The sequence below is a fragment of the Plectropomus leopardus genome, chromosome 12, assembly GCF_026936395.1.
Source record: "Plectropomus leopardus strain MGB_pleo_1.0 chromosome 12, ASM2693639v1, whole genome shotgun sequence".
NCBI classification, from domain to species: Eukaryota; Metazoa; Chordata; class Actinopteri; order Perciformes; family Serranidae; genus Plectropomus; species Plectropomus leopardus.
Genome location: NC_142187.1, coordinates 32001255 through 32019577, shown reverse-complemented (window position 1 = coordinate 32019577; position 18323 = coordinate 32001255). Strand labels below are relative to the sequence as shown.

The 18323-nt window shown below is 40.2% G+C and overlaps 1 protein-coding gene across 1 annotated transcript in view; it reads left to right on the top strand.

Moving 5' to 3' along the window:
* The window catches only part of st6galnac3 (ST6 (alpha-N-acetyl-neuraminyl-2,3-beta-galactosyl-1,3)-N-acetylgalactosaminide alpha-2,6-sialyltransferase 3), an 89232-nt gene extending 71307 nt beyond the window's left edge, over positions 1 to 17925 (top strand). Inside the window, exons 4-5 of the mRNA XM_088085836.1 lie at positions 13892 to 13999; positions 16755 to 17925. Of these exons, the coding sequence (XP_087941962.1) occupies positions 13892 to 13999; positions 16755 to 16944 (298 nt within the window). The 3' untranslated portion in view covers positions 16945 to 17925. The remainder of the gene's footprint in view (positions 1 to 13891; positions 14000 to 16754) is intronic.
* The last annotated feature ends 398 nt before the right edge of the window (positions 17926 to 18323 follow it).

Below are 18323 nucleotides of genomic sequence, written 5' to 3'. Positions count from 1 at the left end.
CAAACTGTTCCTGCAATAATTTAGCTAAATATATCATTCATTTGACACACCTGTTGTAGTGATTTTCTCCCTGGTTCATTAGTGTTTCTTCTTTCTTTGCTCTGTCTGATTTCATTAGTTTAAGGACTCACGTTGGGTTGATTGGGACATTCTTTGCACCTGTTGTTGTCTCTGTGAATAGTGTGTGTTGTTCAGGTGCTGAGTTGTTGTAGAATAACTTTATTTGCAGCAGAAGAAGCTTGTTATAAATTAGTACATTGTATTCCCTGCTCTCTGTGTCACAGAAGTTCTTCTGAAGTTAGAAAGTATGATTTGTTCTGCTTCTCTGTTGTTTAATACCTCAGTTTATATAAAAACCTGCATCTGTGTCTGTGATTTTGACGCATTCAGGTTCTACTTAACATGATTACGCTCTGTGGAAGAAAGTGAAATATGGGGACTGATTTCACACTGAGAATGTGAATACACTCACTTCTTGGATGGAAAAAATAAAGCTAGAGTCCAATTAAATTTTACTTCTTTTTTTTTTCTTCAAAAATGACCTCAAGAAGTTGCAAGGAAGCAAGTTCATAAAAAGTCCAGTTAGATCTTGGACTGAGCTTGCAGTTTAATATCACCAGAAGCTAAACTGGGCACCAGATTCACCAACAGCAAAACCGGTCAAACTCAGAGCCTCAAACCTGCTGTTTTTAATGACACATTTTTCAAAAGTAAAAAGATAAGTGCTAACATGAAGAGAAGAAAACATACTGTACAACGGTACTGTACAAGTGATGTGCTTTTTGTTCTTCAGAAATCCAACTATCAAAATGAAAACATGAAATTGAATCTAAACAGAAACACAGAATTTACAACCTTGGATTAGAGATGAACATAGAAAGGAGACCTTGACTATTATCGATACCACTTGAGTTTTTAACATTGAGCAGAAATGCGTCTTCTGTGCTGAATACAACACCACAATAGGAGAAAGTTAGTGAAGCTTTGAGAACATATTCAGGGATTCATGACCCTGCAACAGAGTGAAAATCTTCCTTTTCTGTTGGCAGACAAAAGCACTGGTAGCTGTTTGTCTCCTGCTATGAGGCAGGTAGAAACAATCTGTTCTCACACATTCGCTTCATCACAGCATTATGCCTTTTTTCCTCGTTTCTGTCCTCATTAATTACAGTCACTATAGTTTTAGAGGTTTTAGAGGAAGTTTTAGACTGCACTGCAGACTAGACTTGTAGTGCGTAGCCCCCCAACACACACACACACACACACACACACCTTTTGGCTTTTTTGACTAATAAATACACAATAGAAATAGACAAAATGTCAAGAAAAGTAATATTCTCACACTTATTTTTCTTATTAAACTGAGAAGCACCAGCACTACATCTGTAGTCTTTCTGAGTTCAACCTTCTCTCGGTCACGGAAGACTGAGGGAGTTTAATTGCCTTGTAAACTTCATTCAGTCTCTACAGAAACAAAAAATATCTCACCCAAACTGTCTTGGTTACTCTTGTTAGTAATCTACTTAGTCCACTGATCCGATAATCACCAGCTCCAGTGTGGTTAAAATAAAAACATAATTCATGCTGCACGCCTCCCTACGGTCCCATGGCTGCCGGCTGTTTATAGTCCTGTAACTTCTCCCTCCACAACTAGGTGTTATGGTGTCTTTCAGCTCAGCTGTCTGTTCCATTACTGAGTTCTGGTGGTGCATGCTGTGCACTGCATACAATGCTTTTTATAGAAAGAGGAGCACCAGTATTTATGACAGTATTGAAAAACATACTTTTGGGATTTCCAAATACCCTGGTATACCGTGATACCCCCCGGGTCTTACATAGAGAGCACAAACAATTACATTAACATTTTATGCCAGTAAAGTGGGTTAAACAAAAAAGGAGTTCATAGTTTAAAGTCATTAAAGGGAAAAATAATGAAAGCAGCTCTAAAAGAGACTGGCAGGGAGCTTCATTGTGACCCGACATCATGCTCTCAAAAGATGGAGCGTCTCTGTATCAACAGCCGTCTTTTCTTTGAGGTTTAACGTCCTCTTCCTGGTTATTATTAGCGTCGCATACTGGTACAAAAGTAAACAAAACTCGACTCGAAGAAAGCAAATTGTCTTTTTCATAATGCAGGTTGCGGAGGTCACCCCTGATGCTTCATATTGCCTCCCGGCAGAATTAAGAAACGCCTCAGCAAGCCTACACGGCTGCATTGCTTATTCTCATCATTAAAATAAATTGCTGTGCTCTGTGGTCTGTGTAAAAAGAAAAATGTTACAAAAAAGCCCTGTTTTCACCCCGCGGCTCTGCTCTCGATTTTGTCACTGCGTCGTCCCAGAGGCTCCTCAGCTGCTTCAGAGACATGGAAAGAAACAGTGTGTTGCTCCTCCACACAGAACTCGCTCATGGGCAAATGCAACGACTTGTCTCGCGGCCCGTTGTCGTATAAACTAATCAATTAATAACGAACAGTCATTTGCATTAGGTTACATCCTGCTGCAGGGAGAAAATCACATATCAGAAAGAAGAAAGTCTGCTTTTCATGTCGATGGAGATTTGATCAATTTTAAAACATAACATCAGGTGATGAAGCCCTTCCTTAAAATAGCATTGTGTTTACCTGCCATGGCTAGATGGCACTTGAAACTCAGACAATATACGATTGAAGCTCTGGTCGAGTGGCAATTTCTTTGAAGCTGAATAGAGGACAGAAAAAGATATTAAGAGAGAGAGATAGATGGTTGATATAACGCCCACCCTCCTCCTCCAGGAGATGAGGAAGACCTGGTTTGTTCTGATGAAATGCTCTCTGCAGATTCTGTCTAAAGTAACTTGATAAAGGATGGATGTGAGGGAGGTCTTTCCACGTCAAAGCACGCGCTGACCCGGCTAAAAAGAACAGACGGTCCTGCACTGATCCTGCTCTTTAGCATAATAGTATAACTTTATTCATATGGTACTTTCAAAAACAGTGTTGGTGCTTTGCAGTCACTTAAAATCAGACATGAAAGCATCATTATGCAACCTTATTTTACCTTCAAATAAAAGCTATAGCATCATTTTCATGTTACAGAGACTTGTGATTTGAAAAATGGTACCTCTGCCATTCCCACTGTGTCCGGTCGATTGATTGTACCTCAGTGTTGGGCTGGGCAATATGGCTTTAAAATGTTATCGCAATATTTAAGTCTATATCACAATATATGATACATATCGCGCTATTTTTTAAATGTCCTTTAAGTTTATGTTAACTACTAAAATGCAAAAATACTGATTGAACTGCAGTTTCAGTAAAGTTAAATAAAGTAGCTACTATCAAATAGTAAAGCTGAGTACACTGCTGTTATAATATCATTTAATAGATACTGTTAAAATAAAGTTTAATGAAGTACTTTTATACATAAATTTTCCACCGCAACTGCAAATATAGTCCTGCAAGCAAAAAGCTGGTAAGAGTAGTATAATTTATTTATGTAGTCCACACAAAAGATTTACAGATGACAAAAATCGCAGAATATAGCAAACAAAGACTGAACATCAGACTCAACATGAAAGTCTGGGGTTTGTTGGACCTATCCACCGCAGTATAGGTCATAAAGCCCGCCCTTCAATGTTAGTGAACAGGACATAGGCTGAACTAAAACCTCAAAGTACACGGCAAATACATATTTCTCAAAGACGGACGAGTGCTTGCTTTTATGATAAGTTCAATTTTAATGAGTTATTCAATCCTACAAAAAGGGGAATTTCACCATGCTTGACAGCTGTGATAGTCAATCCGTGTGCTGATGCCAGTCATCCAGTATAATAACACCGCGACTGCTCCTCTCTGACCACATTCTCAGCTGATGCCATCCAGCCGCACATCATGTTAACGGGAAAGGTGGCTTTTGGTGTCACTCTTACGCCGAAAGCACTGCAAAAGCAGCAGTGTCTGACGACTTTGGAATGAGAACGTACACAATTTTCAGCCTGAAAAATGAAACCCGCCTGAACTTGAGCTTTTGTCACAGTTAGACTGAGCCAGGCTAGCTGTCTGCATTGTGTGTTACTATATTAACATTTGTCTGATGTGTCGTCAATAATCAGCTTTTACATTCAAAGTGATTTACAGAGTAGAGATCGACTTTTCACAATAGAGCTGAGTTGTATTTCCCTAAGTGTTTTGGACAGGTGTCATATCATATTTGTGCAGCTGCAGAGGAACACATACAGCATGGTTTGACTAAACAGGTCGTCACTTCAGATTTTCTCGCACACGTGGACGGCTTCCCTGCTGTGAATGTCAAGTGCGAGTTATTTAACGGAGTCGGAGGTAGAGGAGCTTCTCGCTGATCCCGGGCAGCTCCTTAGCCTCTGGCGCTCGGCAGGTAAAGCACAAAAAGCTGCGGCTCAGTCAGACTTCGGGGATTATTTACTTATACCCTGCCCAGAGTGTCCGACTTCATTTCTCAAACACCCTTCATTTCCCAGTGCCAGTAGCGCTGCGGCGTCCTAGCATGTCAGTCCCAATCACTCCTGCCTCACTTGACTTGTGTTGAAGAGAGAGAGAGAGAAAGAAGGATTCAACAGAGCTTTTTTACGTGTGTTTTCTCATTTTTGTTCGCCGTTGTTCATGCCCAAACACAATTTATTATGTTCCATTTTTCAAGAAAGCCGTGGCAGTGTGGACTAAAGGAGACTCGGTAAAAAGCCAGGCGGCGTCGAGCCAGACCTCATGACACCTTTTGTTTGCCGTCTCTGAGTAAAAGGCTGTGTTTTTCTGCTTTAACAAAACAAGCAAATTGCATTCTCTCTGTCCTCCGGCTCTGGATGTTATTTGTCGCCTGCCAAAGCAGCTTCACACCGTGCCTTATCTCTCTTTTAAATTGGCCACACAATAACAGCGTCCTCTCTGCAAAGTTGTGCCATTATGATTGCCATAGGTAAACACATTGTCTGTTGAAGACCTTGAATTCTATCAGTCGTTTTCTCCACTTCCACACATCTGCTTTGAAATGTTAGTTATCAGGTCAGCAGATCCCACCCCTTTATTTATTCCAGCAAGCGTCCTTTGCTCCAGGACATTCAGCACTCGACTGGGGACACGGTGTATGTGTGCAGATGTGTGTGTGCCTGTATTTCCGTGTGTCTTCTGCTAGAGTGGCAAATGGCTAATGAATAATGCAGGGTAATAGTGATGTGTTGACAGCTCTGACAGCTGAGAGCTGCCGAGCTGTGTATCACTGATAATGTGCCATTTCCCTTCTGTGCTCCTCCACTTCCTTATTACAACAAATTGCATTTTTTTGTAATTTCACCTCCCCGCAGCCCGAGTGTCAGTATGTGTGACAGAGAGTTTTGTTTGGCCGATCAAACTAAAAAGCTCAACTACATTGTGCACTCTGGGCTTTGAAGACACATGCTCAGTAGGGATGTTTGAAAATCTGTAGTGTGTTTTTTTTCAAAATTAATTTCAGGTTGTTCCTGTGATTTAAGCTCTGAAGGATAGTGGTGTATTTGCCCTCATGTCTTGTCATTCTTGCCTGATTTACATCTCCAGGGGTTCAGCAGTCCAGGGTCTCCAGTGTCATGTTGTGCGCTTCATAATGCAGCACATATTCTCAGTGGGAGTCAGGTCTGGACTGCAGATGGGCCAGTTGTAACACATGCACAGTTTGGCTTGGCATTATCTTGCTGGAATAAGCAGGGACGTCTCTGAAAAAGATTTCATTTGGATGGCAGCATATGTTGCTCCAAAACCTGCGTGTGACTTTCAGCATTCATGGTACCTCCACAGACGTGCAAGTGCAATGTGCCGCCTTACAGTCAAAAGTTCGAATCATCAGTCACAGACCCCTCCGTTGACTGAGAGTCTTTTCAGTGTGTAGTACTTTGTGATATTTTTTTTAAGAAGGGACAATGTACATTAATCCACAATTAAACAAATGTAAATGCACCCAAGTGAGCTGGGAAGCTTCTTTTCATCTGTAGTACCTTGCCTGATCTTAAAATGCATCCTAAAATAATATTTTTAAAAGAGTATTTGGGGATACAATATGTACAATGGTTGAGACAATAACAATAAGATAAAAAGTCACATATGGGGATGTTTTGGTCCCCAGAATTTTCTGCAGCTGCGTACGTGGAGGAAGCCTTTTCTGAGATCACGTTATCTTCTGTGTAGAGGTGGTGAATTGATAGGATACAGTCTCTGGCTTTTGTTTGATATCTAGTGTCTGCAAAAATTGTTGCACATTTTCGATCAGTCGTGAGTGAAGTTACATTGGTTAGGATGTTTCATGAATATGACTATGACACTGAACATCCTGCTGAACCCTTTTCAAACTTTTAAACTCTCTATAAAGGAACTAATAGTCAGTATTCATATTGAACAGCCACATTTAATTCGACTGACAACTCTGTGTTGGGTACAGCCCTAATTCTTTAAAGCTTTGCAGCAGACTCCCCATTAAGAGAGATGCTGTGCACATTTACGAACAAGGAGCTGCGCAACTTAATCAATTATTTCAGAAACTAAAAGTTTAGTTTCATTTCATCTGTCAAGTTTATAACTAAAGTTTTTAGTTTTCCTTTCTAAATGTCCCACAGTATTTGCTGCCACACATTACTGCCCTAAATGTATTACTCTCAGCAGCTGCTCGTTTCTCCAGTGTTCAGATTCTACCATGTAAATAGTGTTGAACCAGGTGTAGATGCACCTGGGTCTTAAAGGGAACAGGATATGACACTTTGATTGAATTCATGTAACATCCAAAACACACATAATATCAGTTGAGAGACTAAATACAACCCCTTTTGCGCCTTACTTTGCACCCAGAGTATGCACCATTTAACTAGCAAAAGTAGAGTTGGACACTTAGGACCAGCTTAGGACTGTGAAGCTCAACTTGGGCAGAGCAGTTCTGCAAGGTACATGCTAATGTCATGATGGTAAAATTAATGTTTTTATTTGACGATGGTTGCTTGATGAAAAGTGAAGAGATTCCCCAAATTACCACAATTTATCTTGATAATTGCATGAATGTGTGTACCAAAGGTCATATCAATCTATCCAAAAGTTGTCAGGATATTTCACTGTAAGTCACAAGTGTTTAGCCTTTGTAGCCCCTTAGCACCATAAAAATGTAATGGCAATCCATCCAGTAGTTTGACTGAGGGAGCAACTGAGAGACAGAAATGACTAAATATCCATATTAATAAAATATATTTGACTGGTCGTTGTTATCTGTTCAGGGTTATCTGGACTGGGGGGGGTCAGGGCCATTTGGATTCATGTATTCTAAAACCTTTCCACGGCCCTGTAGCCAAAAAATGATTCGACCAGGATCAAGCTCCTGAAACCTTTTCAGATCCTGTAATAATCATGCTGTCAGCTCGGCCCTAAGAACAAATCCTCAGCTGCACAGGGGTGCATGACACATTTCACTTGTTAATCAGCAGGTTAACTTGAAAGCAGAAGCAAAACAAAGCTGAACTGACAATTTTAAGAGCACCACCTACAGAAACTCAAGACTTCATCAACGCGAGCACCAAGGACAGACGTCACGAGTATCATCCACATCATTTGACTCATCTCTAAACCACATAGTAATTATTACTGAGCACCCAAGATAGGAGACTGACTTCAAGAGGAAAGCTTGCAGCAGTAATCCTGATGGTCATGTGTCTGCAGCGACCTTCCATTATCAGAGAATTCATAGGTTCAAGCCCCACAACAAATCAGTTTCTCATCAGCGTCGTGTCATGTTAAACTGTCTTTGCACAAGACGCTGCTGCAGTGTTCACCGGCAGCACTGAGAGCCATGAAATGTACAAATGTGGAGACTGCACTGTGTAAATGTTTTCTTGTGTTACAGTTTGACCCCCTTGCATTTAATGATGCATGTGTTTGCATAATATTTTGCAGCAGCTCTGAAATCTATTTAAGGAGGTCAATGCAAACCAGAGAATGCCCTTGTGACAAATGTGGCACCTAGACTGGGATCTGCTTATAATAAAGCAAACCTTTTTATGCCTCCAGGCCAGCAATAGACCTGGCTGGAGGGATTATGTTTTTGGGTTGTCCTTGCATCCATCCGTCCCATTCTGGTAAACATGATGTCTTCGGAACGCTGTGAGGGAATTTCTTCAGATTTTGCACAAATGTCAACTTGTACTCAACGATCAACTGATTAGATTTTGGTGTTCAGAAGGTGAAAAGTCAAGTTCATTGTGATCTTGTATGTCTCATTGTTGCATACGTGATATCTCAAGAACACCTTGAGGGAATATCTTTAAATTTGGCGCAAACATCCACTTGGACTCAGCAAAGAATTTTAGGTTTTGGTAGTCAAAAGTCAAGGTCATTTGACTTCATCTGTCTCATTCTCATGAACACAATATCTCAAGAACGCTTTGAGGGAGTATTTTGCACAAATGTCTACTCAGACTCAAAGATGAACTGATTCGATTTTGTTGGTCATAGATCAAGGTCACTGTGACCTTGCATCCATTTCATTCTCATGAACATGATATCTCAAGCACGCCTTGAAGAACTTTCTTCAAATTTGGCACGAACGTCAACTTGGACTCAACAGTGAACTGATTAGATCTTGGTGGTCAAAGAACACTTTAATCTCACAATACATGTTTTGGCTATAACTCAAGTGTTCTTACACTAATTATTACAAAATTTCACACAAATATCTAAAAGAGTAAAACAATGAAGTGATTACGTTTTATGCTCAAAATGTCAATGATTAACTTTACTTTGACATCATAATGTTCTGCAAAAACACGTTCCTGGCCTTTACTCAACGTCATAACTCAAGAACAGAAGGGGAGACATTTACTGAATTGATGACACAAAGTTGGGTTCCCAACTTGAAACTGTGCTTATTTTATATATCTTCTGTGCTGCAGGGGGCTAAATATCCATCACTTTAACAGCGAAGATTTAAAGTAAAAACTAGATACGAGTCTCTTATCTTTTGATGGCCTCATGGGGGTACTATAATGATTTTTATTGGGTTTTAAGATTTTTATTGAGTAATTTTATGTTTTTAACAATCTTTGGACCATGTTAGAATCATTCCATATTATAGAAAGAATGTCTTTTGTAGATTCAAACCTAAAAAAATATATCAAAAGGTAAAATTACAGTATATATCTTTAACAGGTTTTGGACACACAGCTCTGTAAAGTTATTCTATCGTTTCTTTATCTCCATCCATCTCATCATCCACCCCCACCCTCTCCCTTTCTGCTTTAATAAGGTCTTTGCTCGTTATTTCTCATAATTCATTATTGCATATAATTTGAAAAGCTAGCAGCAATTGCCATTTGACAAGAGGTGAGAAAATGATGTGTCCTCTCTATCAAGGTGCTAAGTGACGGAGATGAATGATATGAAGAATAGTTCGTGTGGAGCAGGCTGGACTATGACGTGAATTGCTTCTGAAATTAACTTCTAGTTATCACTCAGACCTGCTTCAGTCGTACACCAGCTGCTTTCTCAGCACAACAATGTGAGAGAAAGGAGTTTTACAGTTAATTATTTCTGAATCACAACAATGTTTTTCACACAACTGTGGAAATTACATATTTTTAATGAGCTATATTTCAGGCTGCTGGGAAGCTTTGTGCAGGATTTTTTTAGCAATGATATGGTTCCAGTCTTTTGCTTACTGATTTCGTTTTCCAGAAGGAGAGATGGAGACTTCTGGATCACAACCTGTTTAGCTGTGATAAAGGTTCATGACAAAGTGGATCAGCTACAGCCCGAAGCAATCTCCTGCTCTCTTTAACAGGTAGATTATTTTAGTTTCTAACCGAGGGGTCGCAAAACAAATCCGAGGGGTCAAGAGATGATTAACAGGATAGGACAGTAGAGAAACATGTTTCTGCTGCACCAAATTAGGCTTTCGCTTATTTTAAAGACTTCCCTCTTCTTGCTCTTAGCATGGCTCTATGGATGTTGGTCGGTCTGCTGGTCTTTAACCAAGACCGAAATATCTCCACAACTATGTGCTGGACCTCCACTGCATTTTTTCTATTTATTTATATATAGACACATTATGGTTTTTATTTCTTATAAACTTGTTTTATGCTTTTTTCTGCGTTTTTACGGTTTTGACTATATATATATATACAGTATATATATTTCTGTGTTGTATATTACATTATATATATATATTGGTTTACATTTTTGGCACTCTCACGTGTAAAGCACTTTGGGCTGCATTTTATGTACGAGAGGTGCTATAAAAATAAAAAAAATTGGGGGTATTATGATTAAACTATGAATTTCAATGTACATACAGAGCAGTTTATCAGAAAAATGCTCAAACCATATTCTAGTTTGTTTTTTAACGATTTGCTGCGAGCCCTCAGGCAGTAGTGTGGCCAACCCTGATTTATTGCCACCAGCACAACTGATTTCCAGTGAATTACTGAATAATTCTACAGCTAAAAATGATGCATTTGTTATGTGGTTGAACTGGTCACAGCTGGTAAAGAGTTGCAGTGAGTTTTTGGAGGGGTACAAGTAGACATGCTGTCAGTTTTTATGGGATCACAAGCTGAAATTGTTGGGAAACAGTTGGAGTTTGTGTTGAACGCTGTCCAAGGTGCTGATCCTGGAACAGCCAGGCATGCTGGAGCTGTCCAAGGTACTTCAGCTATAACGGGCAGCATTCCTGCTGGTAACGCTGACAGGATGCATCATGGTTAACACGATCTGCTGTTCCAAACATCCGTGTTATTTTAGGAAGTATGCCAGTTATTCTGCTGGTTAGTTTATTTTTCTAGTTTGCTGTTTCTGGGAGGCGCTTTGGTATTTTCATCATGGTCCTGTCTTGGAGCACAATGGAGTCATGGAAACAGCCTAAAAGCAACCTGTAACTGGTATCAAGAGGGCCAATAAAAATAAGATTTAAAGTTAACTCTCTGAAAACTAAAGCATCATTATTTTCTTTTGCTGATTTTAGATGCCTTACACAATTATTAAAACCTTTGAGCCCTGAGCAAATTGGTTCCTTTTCTTTCTAAAACATGGGGAAAAAAAGTCAATGAGCAACTTGGCAAGAAGTGTTCCACAAATTGTGAGATTTTCATTCATAGATTTAGAAAGATAGTTTTAGAAAAGCAAAGGAAGGTGTCTAGGGGGAAAAAGAAAAAGCTGGAGAAAAACTGTAATTGTAATGATCATATTTACATTTTTAAAATTATGTTTCACAATCATTATGAAACCATCTTCAAGGTGATATCATAATTATTATCATAGATCATCAGACCGATTGATTAACAGCTCTCGCATTTAAACAGACTTTTCAAATTACTGTACAATCCAGGATAAAATAAAATGATCATGAACAAAGAAATAATGGCTTAAATATAAGCTGAATTAAAATTCTGATAATAACATGATAATTTAATTATATTACATGTCCGACAGCCGGCTCCAGCGCGTAGACAGGTCCAACAACCCACTCCAGTACGGACATGTGCAACAGTGCACTGACATGTCAGACAGCCCGCTCCAGCGTGCTGACATGTCCGACAGGCCGTTCCAGGACGCCGACATGTCCAGCCTGCTCCAGTGCGCGGACATGTCCGACAGCCCGGACAAATCAGAACCTCTAACCCACATAATCTTGCCCATGTTGGGCATTTCAGTTATTTAAAAATTCTGTTCACCCTTTCCCCACTGGGGCTGCCAATTCCCACGCATCTGCCGTGCGTCTCACGCTTTTGGACTCTTGTCTCACGCTCTCATGACACCGAGGAAAATCTCACGCCAAAACACAGCGAGGGCATTTTATCACTGCGGATGAAACAGCTGATGGTCCGACAGCAGCACAGTGAGACAGACAAACAGAGCGCAGCTTCTCCTCAAAGCACCAAGTGTCTGAAATAGCCAAATTTGCAGAGGTAGAAAGTGACTTCTTTAGACTTCTACAGACTACACTGTGTTAGTTTCAGGTTTAATCAGACTTGGTTGGAATTATTTAGAAACAGTGTCTCATCCAGCAGGGCGCACTGAGCTCTCATTATTATTACCAGGGGAAGATGTAATGTTTTTGGGGCCTGGGGCCACAAGCACATGACCTTATTTTCACCCTTTCCTCTAACTGGGAATGTTGGCAGGCTGTTGGCAGCTTCAGGAGAAGTAAGCCTACTCAAAAGTTTGTTTATTTTCTAAAATGATTGATGGCACAGAAGTTAAAGTCAGAGTCCTGCAGTCAGGAGAAGGTGGGATCGCCCAGCCCTATTATAATGTAATCAGTTTATTCATTTGGAGGTCTTTAAATAATTTTTATATCTATTCTTTAGTTAGATGTCAATAATTAGATGCTTTATAACCATTTCAGTGACACCTGTGGTCTTCCATAATCTCCACGCTGTTTCTGTGTCACACTCTGGTGATGCTGCCATTTCCTCCCCTCATTATTATCATTATCATGCTGTGCACTCCATTTAATTTATACAAGGTCTAAGGCTCCTTGTATTATTCTGCATTGCTAAGAGGCAGGGGGCCCTCTGGAAGCGCGGGGCCACCTGCCATGCGGGTGTACACTTTATGACCCACTTACTAGTCTGGTTATGACAAAAACCTCGAGTCAAGATGCTTCTCAACAGTGTGTTGTGTGTTTGAAAATGATCAAAGCTTACATTTTTTAACTTTGAGGTCATAACACCGCTGGTCTGATGCTGATGAAAGGATTATGCATGTTCTTATTGATTGGCCCTCAGGGGTCCTACTTCATCCACAGGGGGCGACGTGTGTGTTGCTGTTGTGATTAGCTGTTCAACAACCCAGTAAAGTGTGTCTCTTCTCTCAGCCTTTGAACCATACTGAATCGCAAAACTTTGTTTTTGCTCCCATTTTTCACAGGTTCCAGTTAAAGATCGAAGTCTTTCCAAATGCACTCACTAGATTTACAGTATTTCTCTTACATGTTGGTCCCAAAGTTGTGAAAAATCTGTGTTAGTTTTTTCAGATGATCCATCCACCTGACAGGTGTGGCATATCAAGATGCTGATTAAACAGCATCATTATTACACAGGTGTGCCGCAGGATGGTCACAATAAAAGGACACTAAAATGTGCAGTTTTATTACAAAAACAATGACACAGATGTCACATGTTTTGAGGGGGCGTGCCGTCAGCATGCTGACTGCAGGACTGTCCACCAGAGCTGTTGCCGGTTAACTGAATGTTCATTTCACTTCCATAAGACGTCTCCAATGCCTTTTCCATTAATTTGGCAGTACATCCAACCAACATCATAACCACTGACCAGCCACCCAGACAGCTGATGCAATAATTGGTTTAAAGAACTGAAGAGTTTCTGAACAAACCGTCAGAAACCATCTGAGGAAAGCTCATCTGCATGCTCGTCGTCTTCACCAGAGTTGTGACCTGACAGCAGTTTGTCATGATTACTGGCTTGAGCAGTTGTGAAAAACAGAAGCAAAAAACAAAAGTGTTTGTTTTTTGTTTGTTATTTGACTGAAGTGTGAATTTTACAACCTCTTTAACCATTAATGCAAACAAAAGCAAACTGGTCTTTAAAATGACAGATAGTGCTTGTGAAACTTACATTATGACAGACATATGGTGATTCACCTGAGGGCTGTGCTGTAGATGCAGTTAAATTGAAATTTACATTTTTGATCCCCAGCCGAGGCTCTTATCCAGAGCAACCTACAATAAGAACAGCTGTTAGAATAATTTTAATTCTCAGATCAGCTGCATTACAAGCACACGAGAGCAACGAGTACAAAGGTCAGAGAAGCAGCGTCCTGGAAACTCTCTTGACATTTCTTATTTTAATGCTAATTATTTAGTGTTTTTTTATGCAGATGAATGTTTGACTGAGATTGGTTTCTTTGTGTGTTTGCAGGATCCAGTCCGGCTCCTACCTCAGCACCGGCTGGTTCACGCTCATCCTCGCCATGGACATGTGCAAAGAGATCCATATCTACGGCATGATAAATGACACCTACTGCAAGTAAGACACCGACTCTCTCCCTCCATACTCGGATGAAAAATGCACACGTTCTTATAAAAACTTCCAAAACTAGATTCACATTCTCAGCAGCGCCGGCCAATTGCAGCCGCCCATAATCGCGGGCTGCCCTGTTGGAATACATTTGCGAACCTCCGTTTGGATTTAATGGCTGAATTTCTATGCTGAAATCCATATTGGGTTCTCAGTGCCGTGAATACCATTATGTTTCCCTGCCTAGAATACCCAGCAGGCTGCAGTGTCTGCCATGCTGCGGGTGGCTGGGCTGCAGCACCCAATCCCTCCCCTGCTTAAAGTTTTATTTGTATATCGGCCTGTCGTCTTCTCTCTGACTCTTGGGTGAGTGATTACTGTCTGGCTGCGAGGCCATAGGAGGGATGACAAACAAGATGCTGTTGCTCCGGGCATGGCTGCTCCGTCTCGAGTCATCTCAGCCTTGATTGACTCGCCTACTCTCTCCCTACGTCTCCCCCGCGCGCTCGCAGCTCAACCTGAGCTCTCTCTATCCCCCCGAATCAAACACTTTTACCTAATACGCGGTGAAAATCCTGCCTTTTATCCTCTCCGTGTTCCCCGTGCACAGCGGGAGTTGAAATATAAACAGCCCCAGACACATGGCAGAGAGGAGTGATAATTCAACCAGCACCGAGGATTTTATGATTCAGTGAGGCAGTTAAGGGGCGGCGTTCTCTGCCTGCCTGTCTCTCACTTATTTCCTTCCTCTCCTGCACGAGACAGGAAGAGATTGTGTTTCACTGAGTTTCTGAATGGACAATTTAGTGTCACACAAAGTGCTTTTGGCAGCAGACTGCTCCGGTGCAACAAGAAGAAGTGATGTTTTGTGTGACGACGTTCGGAGCTGGAGTCAGAATTGACCCCAGCAGAGAGAGAGGGTGAAATTGAATTTATTTGTTAACGCCGGAGCGCACCGCTGTGATTGGGCTGTGTGTTACTGTAAGCTGGCAGACAGCCACGGTGGCTTTCTCGCCGTGGACCCACTGGTGACGGCTGTTTCTCTTCTGTCTGTGTTCATTCTCCCAATGAAATTGTTACACAAGTCATCTTCTCATAAAGCCGTCACTCGCTATTAGACCAACTGCAGAGTGCTCAATGAATCTATTCTGCCGCTGCGAGCTCGCTGCTGTTGTCATTGATTCCTCCTTCTTTTTAATGGTTTGGAGATGCAAACTGTAAATAGAGAAACTCAAAGTGAAATCCAGGTCAGAATGACTCAACTTCCCGACTGTACATTATGAGTCAGAATAGGAATAAACATTGTCGTGGTATCTTACCAATATTAACATTATTTATCGAATAAATCTGGTCGCCAACAGCAGCTCCTGTGTCTTTTTAAATGAGGGAAACCTGCTGAGAGCAGGATTTTGCCCGAGGCAGCATCACTTCAAACTGCTGAATGCTGTGTCTTCAGTTTAATACTTTAATAATTTAGTTTTCTTCTTATTTCAGATAATAAAAGTTGTAATCTGCTGACTGGAATTCGTCCAAAGCTGTTTTAAAAAGATGCTTGAAGCAAAATCATCATGAAACAATACCTTCATGCATCTGATTAATACTGAAAACGTTTTTGTTTTTGCTCGCATTTTGACAGGCTTAAGTTAAAGCTCTAAGACTTAGACATAGATATGTTTCACCCAAGTATTCAAAAATAATAATAATAATAGTTTAAGTATAATTAAATCCATCCACCTCGTACTGGCATGTCAAGATGCTGAACAATGAGCTGTTTATACAGCTGCACATAACATGAGACCACAATGTTAATGTATGCAAAATAAAAACTCAAGTAACCAATTTAGCTCGCAGCTTGTTTGTAATTATTGATAAAAACAACAGAATTTTCCAACAATAACATGATTTGATTCCCCTGAGAGTCAATAACATGATAATAAAATTACAGCCTGATTCTACTTTTAACCTTCGTTGTGACGTCGTGATGCGGCTGCTCTGATTAAATCTGCACTGATGTGATTAAATGTGATCGATCGGCCAATCGCAGGGTGAGCTGAGTCAGATTGATCCCGCTGCCTCTCGTCTCATTATCAATTTATTTACTGGATGACAGTTTAAACAATCTCTGTGCTCATTAAATACACGCGTTTGCTGTGTGATGTTGCTGCGTGGCTTGTTGTAAAATTATATTTCAAAAAAATATATCTTATTTTCCTCTGAGGTTCACAGAGCTGCTCTTTCATTTAGATGCAGGAACTATAACAAACTGGAAAATGTACCTGGATTCATGGAAACATCCACAGTTAATCATTTCAAAGACGACTTTCAGAAACCAGGAGAAATTATACTTTTCTTTCTTTACCTTTTTTATGCTTTTTGTCCTCTTTTCTCTCTTTCTTTTTCTGTCTTTTTCTTGCTGTCCCTTTTCTTTGTCTTTCTTTTTTTGATATTTTGTTTTCTTTTGTTCTTTTTGTCCTTCCATCTGTCTTTCTTTCTTTCATTCTTTTGTTATTTCTTTCTTTCTTGGTTCTTTCATTCTTTTTGCCATTTTTGTTCTTTCTCTCCTTGTTTCTTTCTATTGTTATTTCTTTCTGTCTTTTATTATTTCTTTCACTCTTGTTTTTCTTTTCATTTGTTTTTTTGTCCTGTATATCTTTCATTCTGTTTTCTTTCTTTCATTATTTTTGTCTTTCTTTTTTTCTATCTCTTCTCTTCTCTCGCTTTCTGTCTTTTTTTCTTCCTCTCTTTTCTGTCGTGTCCTCTTCAGGACGGAGGGATACAGAAAGGTTCCCTACCACTACTACGAGGCGGGCAGCCGGGACGAGTGCGCCGAGTACCTGCTCCATGAGAGCGCCCCGTACGGCGGCCACCGCTTCATCACTGAGAAATCTGTGTTCTCAAAGTGGGCCAAAACTCACGCCATCAAGTTCTTCAACCCGCCGTGGCAGCTGTCGTGACCCCGGCTGAACGGACGCGGAGACACGACACTGTCATCATCGTCTTCATCCGGGGAGCAGCTGGATCTCAACACTGACACAAAGCGTGTTCCCTGATGTGCACAAACATCCATTTTGGCACAAATTCCACTTCATATCCATTAAAAAAAGGTTGGTTTATGGCTGCTTGTCAAGTCCTGGATGGCGAATATCCAGGATGTGTTTGTTTTTTATGACAGCCTCTCAAACAGACAAAGGTTTGACCAACATGAACAGCAAAAACTCATCTCCTGCTTCTTGGAAAGTCTTTCTCTCCTGAGTTTGAGAGCTGAAGAAAGTGCACAGCACGCTGCTCTTCACTGACTAATCGATCCGTTCGCTGCTCTGTGAGTTTAGCGAAAGATAGCTCCGAGATTAACTTGGGTGAGAAAAAAAAGAGGGGAAAACAACACGAAGAAGAAACAACCATCTGCCAACTTTCTGTGACCTCAGCAGCATACATGTCTGCAGGCTCTGCACATCGCAAAGGCTGAATTGAAATGTTTTTCGGGACCGGAGCTGAAGAGGAGCTCAGCTGCTGCAGAGACGACTCGTGTTGCCATGGACGCCTGACGAGCTCGCCTACTCTGTTTCCTCAGCGCGTCTGTCCTCCTCTGTCAGGCTGTAATTAATCTATAAGGAGCATCATTCAGGCCTTCATCCCTGACCAAGGGATTACTGAAGGCAGGTTTCAATTTACTTCCCCCCAACTTAAAAAGCTTCAGCACATTTTATTTGGAAACGAAACAGCAAACTAGAACCAGAGTTGTCGAGTTATAAACAGCTTTTTGTTGTTGCTGTACGGAAGCAGAGAAGTGCCAGACCAGAAAAATAAAACTGATCAGTGTCAGACAATCATATGAAAAGTTTGTTGTCATAACAAGATGTTTTTTCACATTTTTCCAGATAAGATATTGTCATGTTGTAATTTATTAGATGTTTTCATGTGAACATTTTTTTCTTTTAGAATATGAAAAGTTTAGATTAAATGTTTTGTAACATAAAAATATTTTCTTATAATATATTATTATTATTATTATTATTATTATATATTTAATATTAATAATAATAATTAATAATATATTTTTTAATAACATAAAATGAAAATATCTTGTTATAACATAAAACATCATGTTTTAATGAAAAAAAATGTTATATCATAAAAACATCTCATTATAACATGAAAACATCTTGTGTTTACTTGAAAATATTTGTGATATATAAAACCATCTTGTTATAACATGGAAATATAATAAAAATGTGGAAAAAAATTTATAATGAGAAACTTTTCCTGATACTGATCTCTCTTTTTTTTTCCAGCCTGGCATTTCTACGCTTCTGTGACGCTGTGTGTGTATTAA